The sequence below is a fragment of the Pteronotus mesoamericanus genome, unplaced genomic scaffold (assembly GCF_021234165.1).
Source record: "Pteronotus mesoamericanus isolate MK-2021 breed Mesoamerican mustached bat unplaced genomic scaffold, CSHL_Meso_final contig_502, whole genome shotgun sequence".
Taxonomy (NCBI): domain Eukaryota; kingdom Metazoa; phylum Chordata; class Mammalia; order Chiroptera; family Mormoopidae; genus Pteronotus; species Pteronotus mesoamericanus.
Window position 1 is genome coordinate 2,315,106 of NW_026555187.1, and position 21,492 is coordinate 2,336,597.

General features: G+C 48.9%; 1 protein-coding gene and 1 pseudogene across 3 annotated transcripts in view; one reads left to right on the forward strand and one right to left on the reverse strand.

The window, feature by feature from the left end:
- Positions 1-12,684: 12,684 nt before the first annotated feature.
- Positions 12,685-13,140, reverse strand: LOC129074856 (40S ribosomal protein S23-like; annotated as a pseudogene).
- Positions 13,141-16,322: 3,182 nt separating this feature from the next.
- UPF1 (UPF1 RNA helicase and ATPase) overlaps positions 16,323-21,492 on the forward strand; it is a 35,991-nt gene continuing 30,821 nt past the window's right edge. For all 3 annotated transcript variants that reach the window (XM_054578903.1, XM_054578904.1, XM_054578905.1), the window contains exon 1: positions 16,323-16,821. In XM_054578903.1, the coding sequence (XP_054434878.1) occupies positions 16,600-16,821 (222 nt within the window). In that variant the 5' untranslated portion in view covers positions 16,323-16,599. The remainder of the gene's footprint in view (positions 16,822-21,492) is intronic.

Here is a 21,492-nt window from a genome sequence, read left to right on the forward strand (position 1 = left end):
TTCTCATCCTGACGGGGACATGGGAGTGAACAAATGCAGCTGATCTCTGAAACCAGGTTGCAGGGAGAGAAAGCCCATTGCTCGCTCCCTCACCCCAGCAGCCGGGCTGCTGTAGGCATAGCTGCACTCAGAAGCCCAAATCATGCCTTCAGGATCTGTCTCTCATCAGCTGTCTTCTTCCTTTAAAAAAAAAAGGCTGATAAAATACACATGACACATAATTTATCATTTCAACAACTTTAAAGTGTTCAGTGAGCTTTAGTACAGACATGAAGTCATACATCCATCGCCTCTCTCTAGTTCCAGAATGTTTTCATCTTTCAAAAGGAAACCCCGTCCCCATTAGTAGTCACTCTCCATTTCCCCACTGTCCCCAGTCCCGCCCACTGATCTACGTCCTGTTTCTATGGATTTGCCTCTTTTGGACATTTCGTATAAACTGAATTATAAACATGCATCTTTTTGTGTCTGGCTCCTCTCACTGAATAGGTCAAGGTTCATCCACGTTGCACTGTGTATCATATCAGTGTCTCATTCCTTTTTCTGCCTGAGTATGTTCCATCACATGCATAGCTCACATCTTGTTTACCCATTCACCAGCTGAGTGTCGCTTGAGTTGTTTGCACCTTTTACCTATTATGATTAATGAATACTATGAACATGTGTGTGCAAGTTCTAGTTTGAACGTGTATTCACGTTTTGGGGGGTTGTTTTTTTTTTGGTTATACACCTGCGAGTGACATTGCTGGATCACATGGTAACTCTATGTTTAACTTTCTGAGGAACGCCACAATTTTTTACAGCAACTGACCGCATCGTTGGACACTCCAACTAGAAGTGCGTATGGGTTCTAGTTTCTCCACATCCTTGCCAACACTTGTTTTTTAGGTTTTTAATTATGGCCATCCAAGTGAGTGTGAAGTGGTGTCTAGTGATGGTTCTGATTTGTATCTCCTGTCCAGCTCTCTTCCTGCCCCTTGGGGTGCAAAAATGGGTCAGGCTTACATTTCTGCAGCCCCATGGTCCAAAGGACACAGAGCACCTTTCCCCTGATAGACCCAGCAGAGATCTCAGGGCTGACTCTCATTTGCCCAGCTCAGGATATCACCCTCCCAGACCAATCACTGTAGGGGGTGGGGAGATGGAGGACTTTGATTGGTCAGGCCAAGAGCCCGAGTCAGCCTCTCCAGATGGAGGAGGGGTCAGCCCTTCCTGGACAGCACTGGATGCTAAACATGGTGAAGCTTGGATTCCTCGCTCCAGACTCCTGCCTCAGGGGCTTTCTGATCACAGGCTGTCAAGTCTGACCTGCTTTAATGGGAGTGACCCGGGTGGTGTGCCAAGCCTCTACCCTCTGCCTCTATCTCCATACGCTACATTTGAGGCCCCTCTTGCTGCCCTCTGCCCTTGGGACGGGTGACAGTCCCAGTTCCAGCCCAGGCCTCCCTGGGAGGCTGCTGCTGAAGGCGACTCCAGGCCCAGCTGAGGCCTTTCCCTACTTGCTGGCCTCTGGGTCTCCCCTGGGTATCAGGCAACCTTGAACATTACAAGGGAACAGGGTTGGCCCAGAACGGCCAACAGCCTGTCATTTCCAAGTGACTGGCGGCTGGCAGAGGAGGAGCCAGTGGGAGGGGTCTCCTCACCCCATCACTGATCTCAAAGCTGTCCTCAGCCCTGCTTCAGGTCCTGAAGGGTTGAAACAGGGAGATGCAGGACGGCATGAATCATCAGGATCAAGGCAGTGACCACGATCCAGAGCTGGGAAGCGGGGTGGGAGGGAGGCAGGGAACAAACAGAAGTCCAGAGAGGGCAAGACATTTGCTCAGGGCCACCCAGTGAACGAGATTCAAATCTGTTCCCAATTTCCACCTTTAAAAAAAAATTATGTTCTATTGTAAAGACACATAACATAAAATTTACTCTCAGTAATTTTTTAAAAGGCTTTATTTACTTTTAGAGAGAGGGGAAGGGAGGGAGAAGAGAGGGAGAGAAACATCAATGTGTGGTTGCCTCTCACGCGCTCCCCTACGGGGGACCTGGCCCACAACCCAGGCATGTGCCCTGGCTGGGAATTGAACTGACAGCCCTTTGGTTTGCAGGCCAGCGCTCAGTCCACCCACACCAAGCAGGGCAACTCTCTTAGTAATTTTTAAGTGTGCAGTTCAGTGGCATTAAGTGCATTCATATTGTGCAACCATCACCACCATTTATCCCCAGAGCTCTTCATCCCGAAGGACTGAACCTCTGTCCCCATTAAACGACTCCCTTTTCCCGCCCCCAGCCCCTGGCACCGGTCTCCATCTTCTCAGTCCACACTTCAACTATGTCTTCTTCGCAACTGGAATCAGAGGACCCGAAAGCGATTTCCAACAGCTGACTTGCGCCCCTGGGGTCTTGTCCCTGGTGCTCCAAGCTGAGGTGTGTGATTGCAGATCAATGCCACACTTGCCACATGGGAAACTGAGTCAGACTTGTTGAAATCCAACTTCTGATCCCTGCCCCTCTTCCTGAACAGGCCCCAGGGTGGGTCTCAGGCCTGTGGGCTGGCAGGGGTCCCAGGGCCTGTTTTTCTGCCCAGAGCTGGGATTGATCCTGGAAGGGGCGAGGCGTCAGTGCTGGTGATTATTTTTTTAACCTATGCGGCCAGAGACTCAAAGCTGAAGCCACCCTCCCCCGCAACGCCCCACCAGGCCTGGCCAGCAAGGCCACCCGGTGGCCTGACCCTCTGGATGCTGAGCCTTCCCAGACCGCATGGTCACAGGACTGTGTCCAACTGCACATCTGGATTTTCTGACTTCGTCCTGGTTTCCAGCTGGAGCGAAAGGGCCTGGGTTGGGGAAAATGTGGGCCCCACCTGCTTGTACAAAGGTTGGGGGTCAATGGCTTGGCCCATGCCCCCTGCCTGCCTCTCCCAGATGGATCACATCCAGGCCTGGCTGTCAAAGGCTACTCCTTGTCCCCAAGGCGGATGGTGCCATCTGGAGCAGGAATATTCTGACCGAGACATATGGGTCCATCCAGACACTGTAGTACATGGTCACAGTGGGGCTGTTGGTCCTGGACCTCAACTCTCCAAGGTTTCCTGTCTTAGGTAATGGCCCCACCATCCACTCAGGGCTGAGCCTGAGAGCTGGGCAGTGTCTGAGACTCCTCCCTGCCCTCCAAATCCAGTACATCAGTGGCTCTTCTTCTCTCAGGTCCAAAACATACAAATGCAAACACCTTCTTGCCCTGGTCTTAACCCTACTGACTCCTCCCTGGACCCTTCCCTGGCCTATCCCCACAGGAGCCCAAGAGGATGCCTCAAATTTATAAATCAAATTTTTTTACTCTCCAGGTCACAGACGCTCCATGGCTTCCCATCACTTTCAGAATAAACCTCATCTCCTCCCCATGGCCTGCAAAGCCCCATGCGATCAGACCTCAGCCTGTGCCCCAGCCTGTCTCTTCCTCCTTCACTCACACTGCTCCAGGCACACTGGCCTCCTTGCTACTCCTCCAATGGCAAACCCTTTCCCTACCCCAGGGCCTTTGCACAGACCATGCCTTCTGTCTGGAATGTGCATCTTCCATGTTTACATACATCATGTTTACACCAAGCAGGGCAACTCTCTTAGTTCAGTGTGCAGTTCAGTAGCATTAAGTGCATTCGTATTGTGCAACCATCACCACCATTTATCCCCAGAGCTCTTCATCCCAAAGAACTGAAACTCTGTTCTCAGCTTAAAGATCACCAATTCAGGAGGCCTCCCCTGGGTCTCAGCTTAAGGATCACCAATTCAGGAGGCCTCCCCCAACTCCTAAGCAAAAATGTCTTCACCCAACTTTCTTCCAAATGCTCTTCATGCTTTGAAATTATCTTCTTTGTTTGTGTTTTTATACAAGTGAAAATTGTATTTTACCCCCAGCGCATACCATCAGGCCCAGCACATACTAGGTAGGGTTGTGTCTTCTTGGAGACAAGGGGATATACAAGCCTCAATGCTAAATTTTGGAAACATCTACCCCTCTGAGGTCCCCTGAGCGCCTCCAGCAACACCCCAGGATTTATCACCCAGAACTTTCCCCTTAACACATGGCAGGGTGGTTGGAGCTGTGATGGGAGGCTCACAGGCAGCTATAGGGGCCCAGGATGAGGGACATGTAAGTCCCAACTGAAGGAGGGGCAAGAATCAGTGAGGTCAGAGGCCACAAAAGGGGCTCAGGGTAGGAAGAACAGCACGGGTAAAGGTCTGGAGGTGACGGAGAACAAGGTAGCATTCCTGGAACTGGGTGTGGGGGGAGACAGGGTGACGGAGTCTGGACTCCATCCCAGGGCGATGGGAAGCCGCGATAGGTGTGTGAGCAGAGGGCACATCAGACTGGTACCCCGTCACCCTGTGCTGGGCATCAGGAGGCTCTCTCCCCAGACCTCAGCAGCCTGTGAGTCCACGCTGGCGAGGAACATGTCAAAATAGCTTTATAAGAATTCCTGCAGAGTATACGGTGAGGCCATCTGCCATCCCTACCACCACAGGGCTCAGGGGAACCCACCATCCCAGACAACTTACTGACAGCCACCTGGCCCTACCAGGGCCCTTCACCCTCCCCCAGAATGGCTGTGTTCCCCCCCAAGAGCCTGTGTCTGGCCAGCCCCTGCTGGTCCTCAATGAATGCCAAAGACGTCTCTCCTTATTCCCCTGGAATTTTCCTTGCGGACCCTGCCAACATCTCCAGGAACACATAAAGGAAAATGTTCTCAGTCTGAGCAGGGCTGTTTTATGGCATTTGGGGCCAGGAGTCTAACTGCAGAGCGGAAAGGCCTCACCACGCCTCTGTTTCTCCCGCAGAGCCACTGGGATCCGATCTGCCCCCCTTAGAAGGCCCCAGTTCTGCAGGGATTTTCTAGCTAGACAGAGTCCCTCTTTCCCCTATCCCCTGACTGGGGAGGAATCCCCTGGAGAGATAGAGCTTTGGGCTACAGGCTGGAGGTGATGCGTTTTCCATTGTTTATTCACTCAACAAACACCTGCCACACTTCCACCAGAGCTGGTCTGTGTGTCGGGTGCTAGGGACACAGCAGAAGTAAGTGGGACCAGTCCTGCTCTCAGGTGGGGGTTGGGACTTGGTGGGGTGGGGGCTCCGCATTACCCTCCTGTCACAGGGCTGAAAACGAAGGCCAGGGAGGGTGGCAGCTTGTCCAAGATGGCGCCGGGCCAGGCAGAGCAGTTCCAAAGTGGCGAAGTGCACCATTTTGAAGTGAACATTTCAGTGGCATTGCGCACATTCACAGTGTTGTAAAACCAGCACCTCTGTCTAGTTCCAGAACATTTCCATCACCCCACAAGGAGACGCCTGTCCCCATTAGCAGCCACTCCCCATCTCCTCTGCCCCAGCCCCTGACAACCACTGCTCTGCTTTTTGTCCCTGTGGTTTTGCCTGTTCTGGACACTTCATATCAAAAGAATCATACAGTCCTGACTGGTGTGGCTCAGTTGGTTGGGCGTTGTCCCGCAAACCGAAAGGTCGTGGATTTGATTCCTGGTTAGGGCACATGCTGGGGTTGTGGGCTCCATCCCTATCCCCAGCTGGGGTGTGTGGGAGAGGAAACCAATTGATATTTCTTTCCCTCTCTTTCTCCCTCCTTTCCCCTCTCTCTAAAAATAAATAAATAAAATCTTAAGAAATAAAGAAGATCACACGGTCCTGGCCGGGTGCTTAGTTGGTTAGTGCGTCATCCCAATATGCCAAGATTGTGGGTTCTATCCCTGGTCAAGGCACATAAAAGAATCAACCAATGAATGCATAAATAAGTGGACAACAAATTGATGTTACTCTTCCTCCCTTTATCTCTCTTTAAAATCAATCAATAAATTAAAAATATCATCTGTGTGGCCTTTTGTGTCTAGCTTCTTTCACTAAACATAATGTTCTCAAGGTTACTCTCTTTATTTTTAACTTACTGTTAATTTGCTGAGATATTTTAAAGCAACCCAAGTCCTCAAGTCATTTCTCTGTTTCTTTGCTACTTGCACAGCTCTGAAACCGTGGGGATTTCCATACGTAATGATGTGTTATTTATATTCCAATGTCCTCAGCTGTCTCAAAAGTTGACTTTTTACAGTCGGTGTGTTAGAATCCAGTTCCAAATGAAGTCCCCATTTGGTGGTCAGTCCCTGAAGTTTCTCTTTATCCCTTCTCTTTTTAAAAAATTATGGTAAAAATAACATACAATTTACCACCTTAAGCATTTCCAAGGGTCCAGTTCAGGGGCATTACGCTCATTCACACTGTTGTGCGCCCACCACTGTCTGTCTCCGGAACCCTTTCATCTTGCAAAACCAAAACTCTGTCCCCTGTAACCGCCATCCCCCGCCCCCAGCTCCTGACGACCATAATTCTACTTTCTGTCTCTATGAACCTGATGACTTCAGGTGACTCACACAGGTGGAACCCCACAGTATTCACCCTTTTGTATCTGGCTCAATTCACTTAGCATAATGGTCTCAAGGTTCATCCATGCTGTATAGCGTGTGTCAGAATTTCCTTCCTCTTTATGGCTGAATTACAGTCTATTGTATGGCTGTGCTATTTCATCTGCTGATGGGTGCTACCACATTGCTTCCATGTTTTAGCTATTGTGAATGATGCTGCTGTGAACATGTGCGCGCAACCATCTGTTTGAGTCTCTGCTTTCAATTCTTTTTGACGGTGTTTTATCCATGGGTCGGAATGTAAGACCAGGTGAGCTAGAGCACATCGTGGGGGGTTACGTTCTCAGAACATGGGCTTTACCATCTGGGCCCGGCCCCCAGGGAACGAGAGTACCACTGGTTAGAAGCCTGGAGAAAGCACTAGTCCAGGCTGAACAGAGCGAAAATGCCTGGATGAGCTGGCCTGGCAGAAACAGAGGGCAGTGGACATGCTGGAGGGGATGGGGAAGCCCACCCACAAGGACCACGCCCCATGGGAGGGCCCACAGGACACACCCTTTCCCAAGGTGCGCAGAGAGAAGTGCCTGCAGCGGGAGGAAGGCGCGTAGTGGCATCCTCTGCAGGCTTTCACAGAGCGAGGCTCGTCCGTGTTTCCGATGCCCTGAATGCTAGAGGCCGGGTGGGCCGAGAACCAGAGCCTTCAATTACCCTAAGACAGCATGATGGTGAGTTTTAGGTGTTGCCATGGTAACATTCACAACCAGGTAATCCTAAATAATCAGGGTGGGCCTCACCAATCTGCTGAAAAGCCTTCAGAATAAAACTGAGGTTTCCCTGAGGTAGAAGAACCTCCACCTTGTCAAAGAGAAACAGTGTCGGACACTGAAGTGGTCAGGATGGATTTAAGTCAGTAACATACAACAATGATAAGGAAAAGGGTACCGTGTGGAGGGAACTCAACTTTAAGTGAGCATTTTTAAGGAGAGAATGAGGGAACAGGGAGGGGATTGAGTAGGGGCTCTGCAGAGTCAGGGAGGTGAAAAATTACAGAAATCTGGAAGAGGGGCTGGTCCACATGAAACCCATCTGGCCTTGCTAATTGGCACTTAGGGAAGTTCAGCTGCTCCCCTCCCACAGAGGCCGGGAGTGGGGACCCATCTGCAGGTGGAGCTTCAACAAACAGGCAGTTCCTTTGGCAGCCCTGAGTTTTCTCAGCAGGCCCTGTAAGAGGGGTTGGGGTCATCCTAGAGATGTGGCCTGGGGCTGTTAGATACCTTGTTAGTGTGTTTTTTAAGTCTTTATAGGCCAAGGTGAGATGGGTGGATGGATGGCCGCCTAATTAACACCCGCAATCCGGAGAAAGGGAGAGCTGAAGAGCAGGACGCTGAGGGTGGGTGCCCCAGTAAAGAGTCACGATCCCTTTGCTGGTTAACGGGCCTGAACTGCACTGAAGAGCTGGTCAGTTGCCGGGTTGTGGGGGGACTCCGTGGTGAATCTGTGCTGTGACAACCCCCTACTCAGTCCCTCCCCACAGTGACTGTCCGCTGCAGAAGGGGGTGCCCAGATATTTCAAGGACTAACAGACATGGGGTGAGCTGACATCGATACCTGCATACCAAGGAATTACCGCGGCTGCCTGTAGCCTGAGGGTCCAGGGGTGGGGAGTCAGGTAGTGAACGGACTCCTGGACGAAGTCTAGCCCCCAGTGGACCAGCTCGTCCCTCCCCAAGTGTGTGATCAGAGCTGATGAGAATGAATAGGCTTACCAGTCGGAGAAACTTCCCCCGACCATTGAGTCACTATAAGAGTGGGAGGGGCCATAGGAATCCACTAAAGCTGTCCCCATCCCTAGCCCAAGCAGTAAAACGGAAACAATATCCCATCCACAAAGATTAGGCCACCATTAAAGAGCCTAGAGGATGCAGGGAGGGATCTCTGACTTCTCTGTTCAGTCCTCTGGTCGGCCACGCAGGCACCAGACGGGCGATCGCAGACTGCCGCAGGCCTGATAGAGCGGATGCCCCGTCCAGCTACTGGGTGGACAGGGAGGCCGGGCCAGAGCGCTTTCCCGAAGCCTCAGGTATGTTGCACATTGCCATTGGTTTGGCCCCTGAATCTTTTTCTATTTTGATTAGAAAGAAGGATCAGAAACAATTCACATACCCATAGGATGGACAAGAAGATGCATTCACTGTTTTCCACCAGGCTAGGGTTACCAGGTAAAATGCAGATGCCCTTTCTGTTTGGGGGGATGATGGAAAAGTTCTGGAACTCGATAGAGGTGGTGGTAGCACGACACTGTGAGTATACCAGATGCCAGTAAATTTGTACACTTAAAGATGGTTAAAATAGTAATTTTGTTATGTATATGTTACCACAATAAAAAAAAAAGTCAACAAAAATATGGCATGTCCAGCTGAATTTGAAATCAGATAAACAAATAATTTTTTACAATAAGTATACCCCACATATTACTTGGGATATGTTTATGCTAAAATTTTATTTGCTGCTCCCCTTGACTAGTCCTCAGGAAAACGCAAATCAAAACCACCGTGAGCTATCACCTCACACCCATTAAGATGGTTACCATCAAAAAACCCCACAGAAAACAACAAATGCTGATGAGGATGTGGAGCTCTTAGAATGACTGCAGACTGTTGGTGGGAACGTACAATGGTGCAGCCACTATGGAAACCAGTACGGAGGTTCCTCAAAATAATGAAAATAGAACCTAACCACTTCCTGTTTATCTAGTCATCTGCTGATGGACATTTAGGTTGTCTCCATCTTTTGGTGATCATGAATAATGCTGCTGTGAACATGCATGTACAGTATCTCTTTGAATCCCTGCTTTTAATTCTTGGGATATATGTGCAGAAGTGGAATTCCTGGGTCACATGGTCACTCTATATTTAACTTTTTGAGAAACTGCTAGATGTTTTCCACAGCCGCTGTACCATTTTACATTCCCACTGGCAATGCGTGAGGGTTTTGATTTCTCCACATCCTTGACAACACTTGCTATTTTCCATTTTGGATTACAGCCATCCTAGGGGGTGTGATGTGGTCCATTTTCCATTTGATCCTTTATCACCTTCTTCTTTTCTAAAAAAATATATTTTATTTATTTATTTTTAGAGAGAGAGAAAGGGAGGGAGAAAGAGAGGGAGAGAAACATTGATGTATGGGAAAAACAGCAATCGATGGCCTCTTGCACACCCCCACCTGGAGGCCTGGCCCAAAACCCAGGCATGTGCCTTCACCGGAAATCAAACCTGCGACCTTTCAGTTTGCAGGATGATGTCCAACCCACTGAGCAACACCTTATCACCTTCTAACACACTGCACCAGTTTCTGAGTTCTGATGACTTTGTCTGTTGTCCATCTTGCTGCTGGAAGAGGCTACACCGCTATCTGCAGCTGGAGACAGTGACATGGGGTTGGACCCACCAGGAAGTGCTAGTTAGTTTCCTATCCTAACACCTTCTAAAATAGCCACAGTGAAATTCCACTCAAAATGTATGCCAGCGTGCAGCCTGGTGAGGGAGCGAAGGGGGTCCCCAGCGGGCTCGCTTCCTCCGGGAGGCCCTGGATGGCCCCGCCACCCTCAATGGCCGCTTTGAGTCTCTGTGGGAGCCAGAGCTCTGAGGCCAGCCAAAACCCACCTCTCCAGACACCTCAGCACATCCTCCCAAAAAGCAACCTGTGATTGAATTAGAATCAAGGTGGCCGCCTGCTGCGCCGCCCCCCACACCCAAGGCCTGCTGTGAACCCATCATCACCTTCAAAGAGACCGTTCAGAGAGCAGAGGAGGCAATAAAACACACACACATGCCTACTGTATTTTTCTTTTCCCACCAGCATCGCAGGGGCCTTGGCCACACGTCCATGTGCCACAAGGGGCTCCTTTGATGCAAGAATGGGGCTGCAGAAGGGGGGCTGCAGAAACCCACAAGTGCCCACGAATAGGGGAGGGCCCCAGACAGGGTCCAGTATACAGTTTGGCCGGGCGAGCCACCTCTCAGCAGGGGTGTGGTCGCCAGGGCCACATCTGTGGGATCTGGGAGCCTAAGAGAGAGTTTCAAAGAGACTGGTGGCTGGGTCGGGGGGGCGGGGGGGGAAGCAGCAGCAGGATCCTAAATGTCCTTTTCCTAAAGTCCTAGAGTGCCCCTGTGGTAGCCATGGGCTGCTTACTCTCAAGGGATCTCTCTTGCTATGCAAGAAGAATTCCATTTTCCTGGACTTGGAGGCTGGCATGGACCTCCAGGAGCGGCTGGGCCAGCCCTTGGGGCACAGCTGTGAATTCAAGCTGGCTTAAGTCACCAAGTGGGATGGGCTTAAGATTGGTCGAGATCTACCTGGGCTGAGAGAAACATACACCTGAAGTAGAGGCCCGAGGGGACTTTGTGTGGTCTGAAATGTTTAAGTTTAGTTTAAGTTTTTGTTTTTGTTTTAAATTTCAATGATGAATTGTTAAAATGTAGACAAAGCATAAAACACTGAGAATTTGCAAAGAGCTGACATTTGAGGGCTGGTGGCCAGGGGCTGCCCTAAGCTCTTCGCATAACGCATTATGGGTTGTTGGGACCATTAGAATCCCATTTCACAAGTGAGGCACAGAGAGGCCAATGCATTTAAGAGAGGTCACATAGTGAACCAATGGCAGGGTTAGGATGTGAATCCAGACCCGCTCTAGTTAATCCAAACTCAGCAATGATCCATCCTACATGGTTACAACACAGCCACGTGTTATGTCTTTCTTTTTCTTTTTATTTTTTAACTATTATTTTGGTAAAATATAACCAAATTTGCCATTTTAACTGTAAAATGAAGTGGCATTAAGTACGTTCACGAAATGTTGTGCAATTATCACCACTATCTACTCCCAAAGCTTCTCATTGCCCCAAGCAGAAACCCAGCATCCATTAAGCCTCTCGCCTTCCCTCAGCCCCTTGTGACCTGTGATCTGCGTTCTGTTGCCATGGACTTGCCTGTTCTGGATATTTTATACAAATGGAATAATGCACTCTGTGGTTTTTAGTGTCTGGCTTCTTTCACTCAGCATGATATTTTCAAGGTTCATACATGTTGTGGCATGTCAGTGCCTCACTCCTTTTCATGACTGAATAATATTCCATTGTGAGGCTGAACCATATTTTTTTATTTGTTCATTGGCTGATGGACATTTTGGGTTGCTTCCACCTTCTGGCTGCTGTGACTAGTGCTGCTGTGCACATGGGTGTGTAAGGATCCGTGAGTCACAGCTTTTAGTTCTTTTGTTATTCAACCTGGGGCAAAAGTAGGTTTACAGTTGTAAGTACACAAGACAGTTTATTCTTGTACTATTACTCATTAATTATTGTATTATTTTTCCATACAAACAATTGTAAATCTACCTTTGCCCCCACCGTATATTTTTCTTACACACACATTTTTCATATAATACTAACTGTCATGGACATTAGTTTTTTTTAAAATAAACTTTTTTTAAAAGATTTTATTTATCTATTTTTAGAGAGAGGGGAAGGGAGGGAGAAAGAGAGGGAGAGAGACATCAATGTGTGGTTGCCTCTGGAGCACCCCCTGCTGGGAGCCGGGCCCACACCCCAGGCATGTGCTGTGACTGGGAATCAAACCAGAGACCCTTTAGTTCAAAGGCCAGCACTCAATCCACTGAGCCACACCAGCCAGGGCTGGAAATTACTTTTCAAACCAGTGTTACTGGGTTATGATTGACATACCAAAAACTGCACATAAACTGCAGTTTAACATGTACAATTCAATGTGTTTGACAAGTGTCTACACCTGTGAAACTGTCACCTTTGTCAAGACAGTGAACACAGCTATCACCCTAAATGTGTTCCCTCCTGCCTCTATCATCCCTCCTTTCTGGTCCTCCCCAGAAAACCTCTGACCTGTTTTCTGTCTGTTTACATTTATTAGTTTTCACTTTCTAGAATAGCTTATAGTATATGTGCTGCGGAAGTGAGCACTAGAATAACTTTTAAGTGGAGATTTACCGTGTGCAGCCTTTTGGGTCTGGTTTTTTTCACTCATCATGATGTCTTGGAGATACATCTGTGTTGTTGCGAGTGTCAGTAGTTCACACCTTTTTATCGATGAGAAGTATTTTGTTGTGTGTTCATCCATTCTCCTGATGACAGACATTCTGATTGTTTCAGGTTTGGGACGATTGCAGATAAAGCTGCTGTTAGCATTTGTACACGAGGTCTGTGAAAATTTATTACTATTGTGTCTTCACCATCAGAACTTAAGATCTTGGTCTTTCCTTCTTGTCTTTGTATAGGGCCGAAAGAGAGACATTGTTACTTCAACAACCTTAGAGGGAACTCCAGGAATGTCACCAACAGCATGACCTTTGCGACCAAATCCAGCAACCGGAACTTCATCATTTGCCACAATAAAATTCAAACAACCGTCATTAGGTACAAAGGTCGTGATTTTTCTTTTTTTACTGTTCTTGATCAGCTGGTTCCAGACACACTTCCTCATGGCAGAATTTGGCTGCTTGGCTTCAACACCTACTTTTTCCAGTACAACTCCTTTTGCATGGGAAGCGCCTCCAAAAGGGCTGGCCTTCAGGGCTGTGCCCACATGGGCTTTCTTGTACTGCTTATCATGCCACTTCCGATCTTGTCGGTGTCTCTGGAGCTTCCTGGCAGTAAGCACAAGACCACAACACTTGCCCATCCTGCCTGTGCCACGGGCCTGAGCAAAAGCGAGAAGCAGTCTAGGCCAGGTTTAACTTTTGAAGAAACTTTCGAACTGCCTTTTCACGTGGCTGCACTGGTTTGCATATCCAGCATCCTGGACAAGACTTCTGTTTCCTCCCCATCCAGCACATAATAGCGTCAGTCTTTGTCTTGATAGCCGTTCCTGGGAGGAGTCATGGGAGAAATGTGCCAGAGGTGACTGGAAACAGAAGACTTGGACAAAACGGGATGATCCTTTTAGTCATCCCTTCAGCCTATGAACATGGGTAATAGGACCCTTTCTTGTTCTCTCCAAACAGTGACAAAGGCTCATGAGTCATCCTATAAAATGTTTGTTGAGCACCGCACTCCCTGTCATGCCAGGCCTTGGGCATGCAACACAAACAAGACCGACACGCTTCCTTCCCTCAGAGAGCTGGCTTTTACCTTGGCTTGAATTGGGTTCTCTAGAAGCAAAGCCTGAGATGGGATTCAGGGTCATATGAGTTTGGAAGAAATGTGTGAGGGAGTAAGGGACATAAGACAAGTTAGGGAAGGAGCAGGCAAGGAGGTGCGCTCAGACTCAGTGGAGCTTCAGTCCGATCTGGGTGAGAGGGTAGCCCTAGAGCTTGAAAACCACTGGAGTGGTCCCATTTTGATGCAAGGAGTCCAACCTCATGGGTCCCATCCCATTCAGTCCTTGGTGTGGGCTTCCCTAGGGTATGTGTGTATGTGTGTTTTGGGCGGGGGCGGAACCTCCCTGGTGAGGCAGTTTGATCAAGAACAATTCACAAGGGGTGGCTGTGAGCTGTTAGCAGCTAATACTTGGAACAGCTGGCGTAGGGGTACACCAGCTAGTAAAAAAGTTCTAGGTAGGGCACCCATAGCATCCTCTACAAAAAATGGTGTCCATTAGACAAATTATCACATTGACAATTATTTAATCACAGTTATGATGAAAGCAGGCTATGAAGAAGGCTCCGTCAGAGGAAGGGAGAGAAAGGCTTCGGGGTGACAGGGAAAGGGGGGCTAAGTAATAGGTCTGGAATCCTGGCTACCATGTCATTGGAAACGGGGGTCAGCTAGTCCAGACCACATTCTGTGTCTGGGCTCCATGTTAAGGCACCTGGGCTGCATGGATGAATGGATTTTGGATTTTATTGAAACCATCTGTCGGCTTGTTGATATTCCCTTTTAAACTGTGTCTTCCTGGAGGGAAAAGAACCTAATCATTCATTTTCCATATCCTTACATTTCAGTAGGAGGCCAGAAAAGATGTGAAGAAAAAAGAACCTCTTATATCATGACAGGAGTACTGGAAAATGAGGAACCATGCAGATCAGGAACAAACCAGGAGCCTTGTGAGCTGACTTCAAGTATTTAAAAGAGTCCCAGAGTCTTGGGACAGAAAGGGAAACGGGGCTTCTCCAGGACACTACAAATAAGGAAGCTGAGCCTCAGAATTTAAGGATATTAAAGCTCATAAAGCAGTGGCTGAATTTGGACAACCTTTTACTGAGCACCTACTGTGTGTGGTTATTATTCTCTGCATGGAGAAGACCCTGTGATTAACACATTCAACTCCTATCCACGTGGAACTTCATAAATATCAAAGGAGTGACTAGGAGCTCATTTAATCTTTATCCCATCTTAGTGATTATTATTTCCCTTTTCCAGGAATCTCAAGGCCCAGAGAGGTGAAGTCACTTGTACAGAGAGTCATAGAGCCAGTAGGTAACCAGGTGTGGATTTCACCCCAGAGCAAGTGGTCCCAATCGCTTTGCTATACATGTCTCTGAATTTTACCATCCGAAGCAGCAGACACCATTTCCATGTACCAGACTCCGTGCGGAGGGATGTCCCCATTTGTTCATTCAACAAATGCACACTGAGCACCTATAATGTGCAGGTACCCCCAGTTTACAGATGAGGAAACTGAGGCCCAAGGGGCAGTCCCAGAGATGGGGGTGCACTCTCCTTGCCACGCTTCCCAAGCTGGGTGTTCATGGAGAACAGACCAATAAAAGGGCATTGGTCCAATCAGGAAAGCATAAAGTTTATAAAACAAAGAGGAGTCACTTATGTCAACCAAAATGACTGTCAGTCAGCTCTGATACTTCAGTTTAAGAGGGAAACTACCTAAGTCAAAGCAGACACATCTGGCAAGGAGACACACTTAAGATATCTGCACACGTGGTCAGAGCAGAGACGTCTGGCAAAGAGACACACCTAAGATATCTGCAGAATAGCCATGTCTGCAGGGTGGGACCACCTATAGATAGGCTCCTGGGGAAATTCCACAATTGCCAGCAGGGGTGTCAAGCAGAACAGTCATGTATCACCCATAGGCTCCTGGGCAAATTCCACACTTGGCATCAGGGGTGCCAAGACATTTATCAAAAAGACCCAGAAGGGTGGAGCACAACATTTTCAAGGTATAACTGAGGCAGTTTCCACACCACTGCTGAGACAGCCGAGCTCCACACACCAAAGAGCTGCTCCGTGCCACGCTGATCTCCCTTGGCATCAACCACCCGAGGCTCTGCCCTGCTGGACTGGGGACTTCGTCTGCCCTGCTACCTACCTGGCTCTGGAGATCCTTCCTTATAAGATTCTGACAATTCCCTCGCCCACCGTGCTGTCCTCCTGGGCCTGCAGACTGAGACTCCGGGACTTAGGTTCGTTATCCCTCATTGATTGCTCTGTGTGTGCTACATCTCTTTGAGAGTATTTGAGTGTGAGTAGGATGCTAACGTACATTGATGTTCTACTTTGAGTGAACCTGCATTCAATAAAAGCTGAATGAATAGCATAGTTCCTGTGTGTGACTCTTCTCTATTCCTTGGTGCCAGGATGCTCAGCAGGCAGTTGTCTGGCTGACTTACAGGAAAGACTATATCATGAACATATGCTCCTGACAGTGTTCCACCTATGTAGAACACTCAGTTAGTGCTCAATTAATCCAAGGGAGGCAGACCACCACGTCCGCATCGCCCGCCGCACCGAGTAGAAGCAGGAGGGGTGGGACCACGTGTTCGTGCAGCTGTGGCGAAGGCAGTTGGAAGCCCCGCCTCCGCTGGCTCTCCCAGCCCAGGGCGGCCCCGCGAGGTTGGAGGCCTCGGCGAGGAGCGCGCGCGCCTGCGCTGATGGCGGACTCGCGCACGCGCACGTACGCCGGCGTGGGGCTCGCACACGCGCACGTCGGCGGCGGCGGCGGCGGCGGTTCCTGCTGGAGGTTGCTAGCGGCTGGCGGCTTCGAGGGGAGCGGCGACGCGGAGGGGCTCACAGGAGGCGGCGGTGGCGGCTCGGCACGAGGCTCGCGGCCCAGCTCGCGCCTCTGTGGGCGTTTCGGTTCAGTCCAGGGACTCAGACGAGGCGAAGGCTGTGGCCGGAGGCCGGCGGCCTAGGCCTCAGCGCGGCGGCGGGCTCGAGTGCGACGCGGAGACGGCCTGCGGGCCCTGCGCGGCGGCACCATGAGCGTGGAGGCTTACGGGCCCAGCTCGCAGACGCTCACCTTCCTGGACACTGAGGAAGCCGAGCTTCTCGGCGCCGACACGCAGGGCTCCGAGTTTGAGTTCACCGACTTCACTCTACCCAGCCAGACCCAGACGCCTCCCGGAGGCCCCGGAGGTGGCGGCCCGGGGGTCCCGGTCGGCGCGGGTGCGGGAGCTGCGGCCGGACAGCTTGACGCCCAGGTGAGCGGCACATGGCGGCGCCGGAAGCCGGGCCGGGGCTCAGCGCCCAGGGATCTGCTCCGGCTCCCCCCTCCGGCCGGTTAACCTGCCCCGCCGGCCCCGGAGTAACCTGTTCCGGGTCCTTCACTCAGGCCAGGTCCGGAGTGTTCTGTTTCGGGACCCCCTACTGGCCAGATTCAGAGTAACCTGTCCCGGTTCCCGTACTCCTACTGGGCACAGGGTAGACCGGCTCCGGGTCTCACTCTATTTGTCTCTGGGTGATCAGCCTTGAGTACCTCCAAGGCCGGGTGCGGAACTAATTCAGGCCAGGTCTTAGGTGACTTACCTCAAGTCCTCTTCTGAGTCCGTCCGAGGTGACCTGCCTTAGGTCCGTCTCCGGCCAGGTCGGGGTGACCTGTCCCCCAGTGCCCCTCGATCTGGGTCCGGGATGATCTACCCAGATCCTCCCTCCGGCCGAACGGGAGCCCTGCCCCACTCATCCCACCTGTGGTCGCAGCCACTTGAGCAACCCCCATTCACACCCACCGAGCGTCTGGATCAAATTTCCCCAGGTCCAGGGACTCTGGCGCAGGGAAGGTGCAGGCTCCTGGAGCAGGAACGGAATTTTTGCTTCCAGTGGAGGGAACACCATACTCACTGGCTATTGATACTATTTTAGAGCAGGTTGCATTTTGTTTTTCCTCCTTGCATTGCCTGTTGCTGAAACCGAAATGTTACATAACTCTACAGCCCTGTCTTGGAAAAGTTGGGTTTGAGTTTGTTCCTCCAGTGGCCAGTGATAGTGGGTTTTACATAAATGGGTCCGCCACATTGGAAACTTTTGTTTTAATGATGTGAACGTTTAGTGAAAGCTACTTAGGTATTTTAGATTCGGGTTTGGGTTAGGAGAAGTATCAGGCGTACACTTCCTGGACCTGGGTCCCTGCTCCAGAGGTGGGAGAGGGGGCTGGCTAGAGTCTTGGAGAATATTGCCATCAACTTCTGTATCTCAGATCCCGTTCACCAGGTTTCCCTGTTCCTGGCACCTCTCTCAGGTTTATTCTCCTGAATTCTAAGCCAGGGAGGAGCTAGCTACAAGGCTCACCTTGTCACAGGTGACCCATGGCATGAGGACTCAGCGCCAGGGTTGGGGGAGCTACCCCATAGTTGGCATGAGTGAGCTCACACCCCTTCCTGGCGGATGGGGGCTTGCATTCTGGTTGGGAGTCTTAACTGGTTGAGTCACTCCCGTGGGTAGACCACCCACTTGGACTTTCTTTTAGCCCCTAATAGAAGCCGAAAACATTTGACTCATTCTAACCCCAGATTCCTTAAAATAGAAGCCTGATGGTGGGACAATAGGGAGAAGGGACAACAGGGAGAACAGATATGCAAGAATATATGTGTTTTTCAGGTTTGTTTGCATGCGGTGGATGGAGGGAAGTGAGAGGGGAGAGTTTGCTTGGAGGGGAGAATGAGTTGCAGCAGGTGTGTGATCACATCTCTATTCTCAGACTCTAGGCATCTCTGTTTCCACAGCTGTAAAACGGGGCATAGCAGTTTTAGTTTTGTTACTTTTAAACATATATGAAATCTGGACTAATTAACTAATAAACATATATGAGTGGACCTGTCTCGCACTTCTGCTCAGTGTATCTGGAAGGCCAAGGATAAAGATCTCTTGGTTGAGCAGTGTGCCATGATCTGTGGCAGACCGGGGTTATGAAAGGTAATGGTTTTATTACAGATCTCTGTAGCCAGTACAAAATAGCAAACCTGGGGCAGCTCTGGTTCTAGTTTTGTTCCTTGTGTTTTCAATTAATTGAAGGCATGTCCTTCTTTTTCAGTTGAAATAATCTATTTATCTCCCTGCACCTGAATACTTGAGCTGTACAAAATAAAAGCATTAAAACTTTCCACCCGAGGCAGACATTGCAGCTGAGCTCACTTAAGTTCTGATGATATCAAAAGGAACTGTCCTTCCTTTCTTTAGTTAACCCAGGTGACCCACCTGCTTGTATCCTTTTTTTTTTTTTAAGATTTTATTTATTTATTTTTAGAGGGGAAGGGAGAGAGAAAGAGAGGGAGAGGAACATCAATTGGTTGCCTCTAGCAACATCTCTAGTCAGGGGCCCAGTCCGTAACCCAGGCACGTGCCCTGACTGGGAATTGAACTAGTGACCCTTCTGTTTGTGGGATGATGCCCAACCCATTAAGCCACACCAGTCAGGGCTGTAGCCTAAGTTTTGATTTGTGGATGCCAAAGGGGAGTAATATCCTTTGTGTCACAAGAGGAGACCCTGAATTTGGGGGCAGGAAAGTCTGAGTAGAATCAGAAAGTGGAAAAAAGTTGGTTATCTTCTCTGCCACTTGGTGGCATTGGCTGCCTACAGTATTTGAGAAGACTTTCATTGTTTGTCCTCAGGAACTACTTGTGTAAGCAACTATATGATGGGACTTCCATAGACTCAAAAAACCTCCCATTCTGAATGCCTTTTGATTTGATCTTACTGGATGAGTGGTTGTAAATAAGTGCCACTTATGTATGGACAGATCACATTTTGTTTGTACACGCATCTGTTGGTGGACATGTGGGTTGTTTCCACTTTTACCTACTATGAATAATGCTGCTATGAACATAGGTATACAAGTTTCTTTGTGGACATGTGTCTTTGGTGAAATTGCTGGCCGTGTGGTAACTGTGTAACTCTTTCAGGAGCTGCCGGACTGTTTTTCAGTGTGCAGCCACTTTTCATATCAGTCCTGACCGCCAGTTTGGCACAGTTGGTATTACCTTAAAGTTTGTTTAGAGGCAGAAGGCATGTCTTGGCTAGGATGGAAGAACGGCAGGCAGGAGTGAGTCCTGCTGAGTTCTAGAGTTGGTTCAAGTAACACTCATTTTCTTGTTTATGGAATGAAACTGATATTTATCAAATCCCTGGAGGTCCTGGGGTAAAGAGTGCTGGCATAGTCCTGCCAGGTGTCCTCAGACAGTTTTCATTTGAGCAGCTGACCCTTTCTTCCCTCATCCCCAAAGGACTGGGAACAGTAATTTCAGAAGTCCTTTGTCTCATAGCTGGTGTTACAATCCTTCTGGTCTGTATAGTAGGAATATTTCTTCTTGACTATTCTACAGTTGTGTCTCCTCCAGAGATTGGTATTAGGATGAAAATCTAAGATTTGGGAATACTACCCAACTTAAAAAAGGCGGGGGGGCCAACTATTGATATTTGCAACAGCGTAGGGACATCTCCCAACAATTACACTGAGTGGAAGAAGCATTTTGACAAAAGAAAAGATGCTCCTCGACTTACGATGGGGTTACATCCAGATACACCTACCATAAATTGAAAATATAATTCAAAAATACATTTAATACACCTAAACTAGTGAATGTCATAGCTTAGTCTAGCATAATTTAAATGTGCTCAGAACACTTAGATTAGCCTGTATTTGGGCAAAATCATCTTGCTGCTGTTGTCCAGCCTTACAAGCTAGTATCGTACCACATATCACTAGCCCAGGAAAAGATCAAAAGTTTGTACTGAATGCGCATTGCTTTCTCATCATTGTAAAGTCAGAAAATGATGCCAGGAACTGTCTGTATATACTCTATGATTCCATTCACATAAAGCTCTAAAAGTACTAGCTAACTTTGAGTAGTAGAAAGCAGGTATATGGTTGGGGGGAGGGGAGGAAAGAAAGGAGGGAGGGATGACAAAGGACACCAGGCCATTTGAGGATGGTGAATGTGTTCATTGTCTGATTGTGGGTGTTTACATATGTTGGTGTGTGCAAAGTGTATAAAATTATACACTTTAAATATATGTCATTAATTATGTCAGTTGTATCTCAATGTTAAGGTAAAAAGATACCACTGCCCACTTATTTGAGTGGCTCCGTTGCTTTTGTTTGTTTGTTTTTAAGCTGAAATACCACTTGGAACTCTCATTTCTTGCTGGTGGGATGGTCACCGACAGCTCTGTGGGCCAGCAGAGAAACAAGGCAGTTGCTCAAATGCGGGGCTGCTCAGAGTGGTACAGCACCTTGGTTCATGAGAGCCCCAGAGTAGAAACAACCCAGTGGCTTTAAGCAGGTGACTGGATACTCAAAGGCTCTTCTTCAGTTACAGTCCTACGTGCACAAACTTGGGCTGCTTTTTCCTTTTCAAGTGGGAAGATACTTGGATAAAGAGTTGTTGCCTAGTCTTCAAAATCGTATTCCTCCTGCCTTCAGAATTCATGGAAGGCTGTCCCAGCAGATCCTTGATCATCAAGGAAACAGATCCTCTTCTGATTACTGGCCTGTAGCTGATGAGGAGGAGGAGTGAGTTTGACACAGTCCAGGGGTTCCTAAAAGTGGTGAGTTTAAAATTGGAGGGGGGCTTTTTCCATGTGGTTATGTGAATATGCAGTTCAGCTGTGATATTGAGAAAATCTCAAAATCAAACATGCCTTGAGAAAATCAGAGATGAGACACTGGTAACCTTGCAGGAGCTCTGGCAAGTGTTCATCTATCCTTTGCCCCTTGTTGGGTCTCCCAGGTTTATTTCCAAATGGTGAGGACTTGACCAGCAATTAGAACAAAGGGAAGTTTCTTGTCAGTTAATCGTGAATAAGTGAAATGGCTTCTTATTCAATTTACCCGCTTCTTCATCTGGATTTAGGAAGATTAGGGGAAGAATTAATGCCA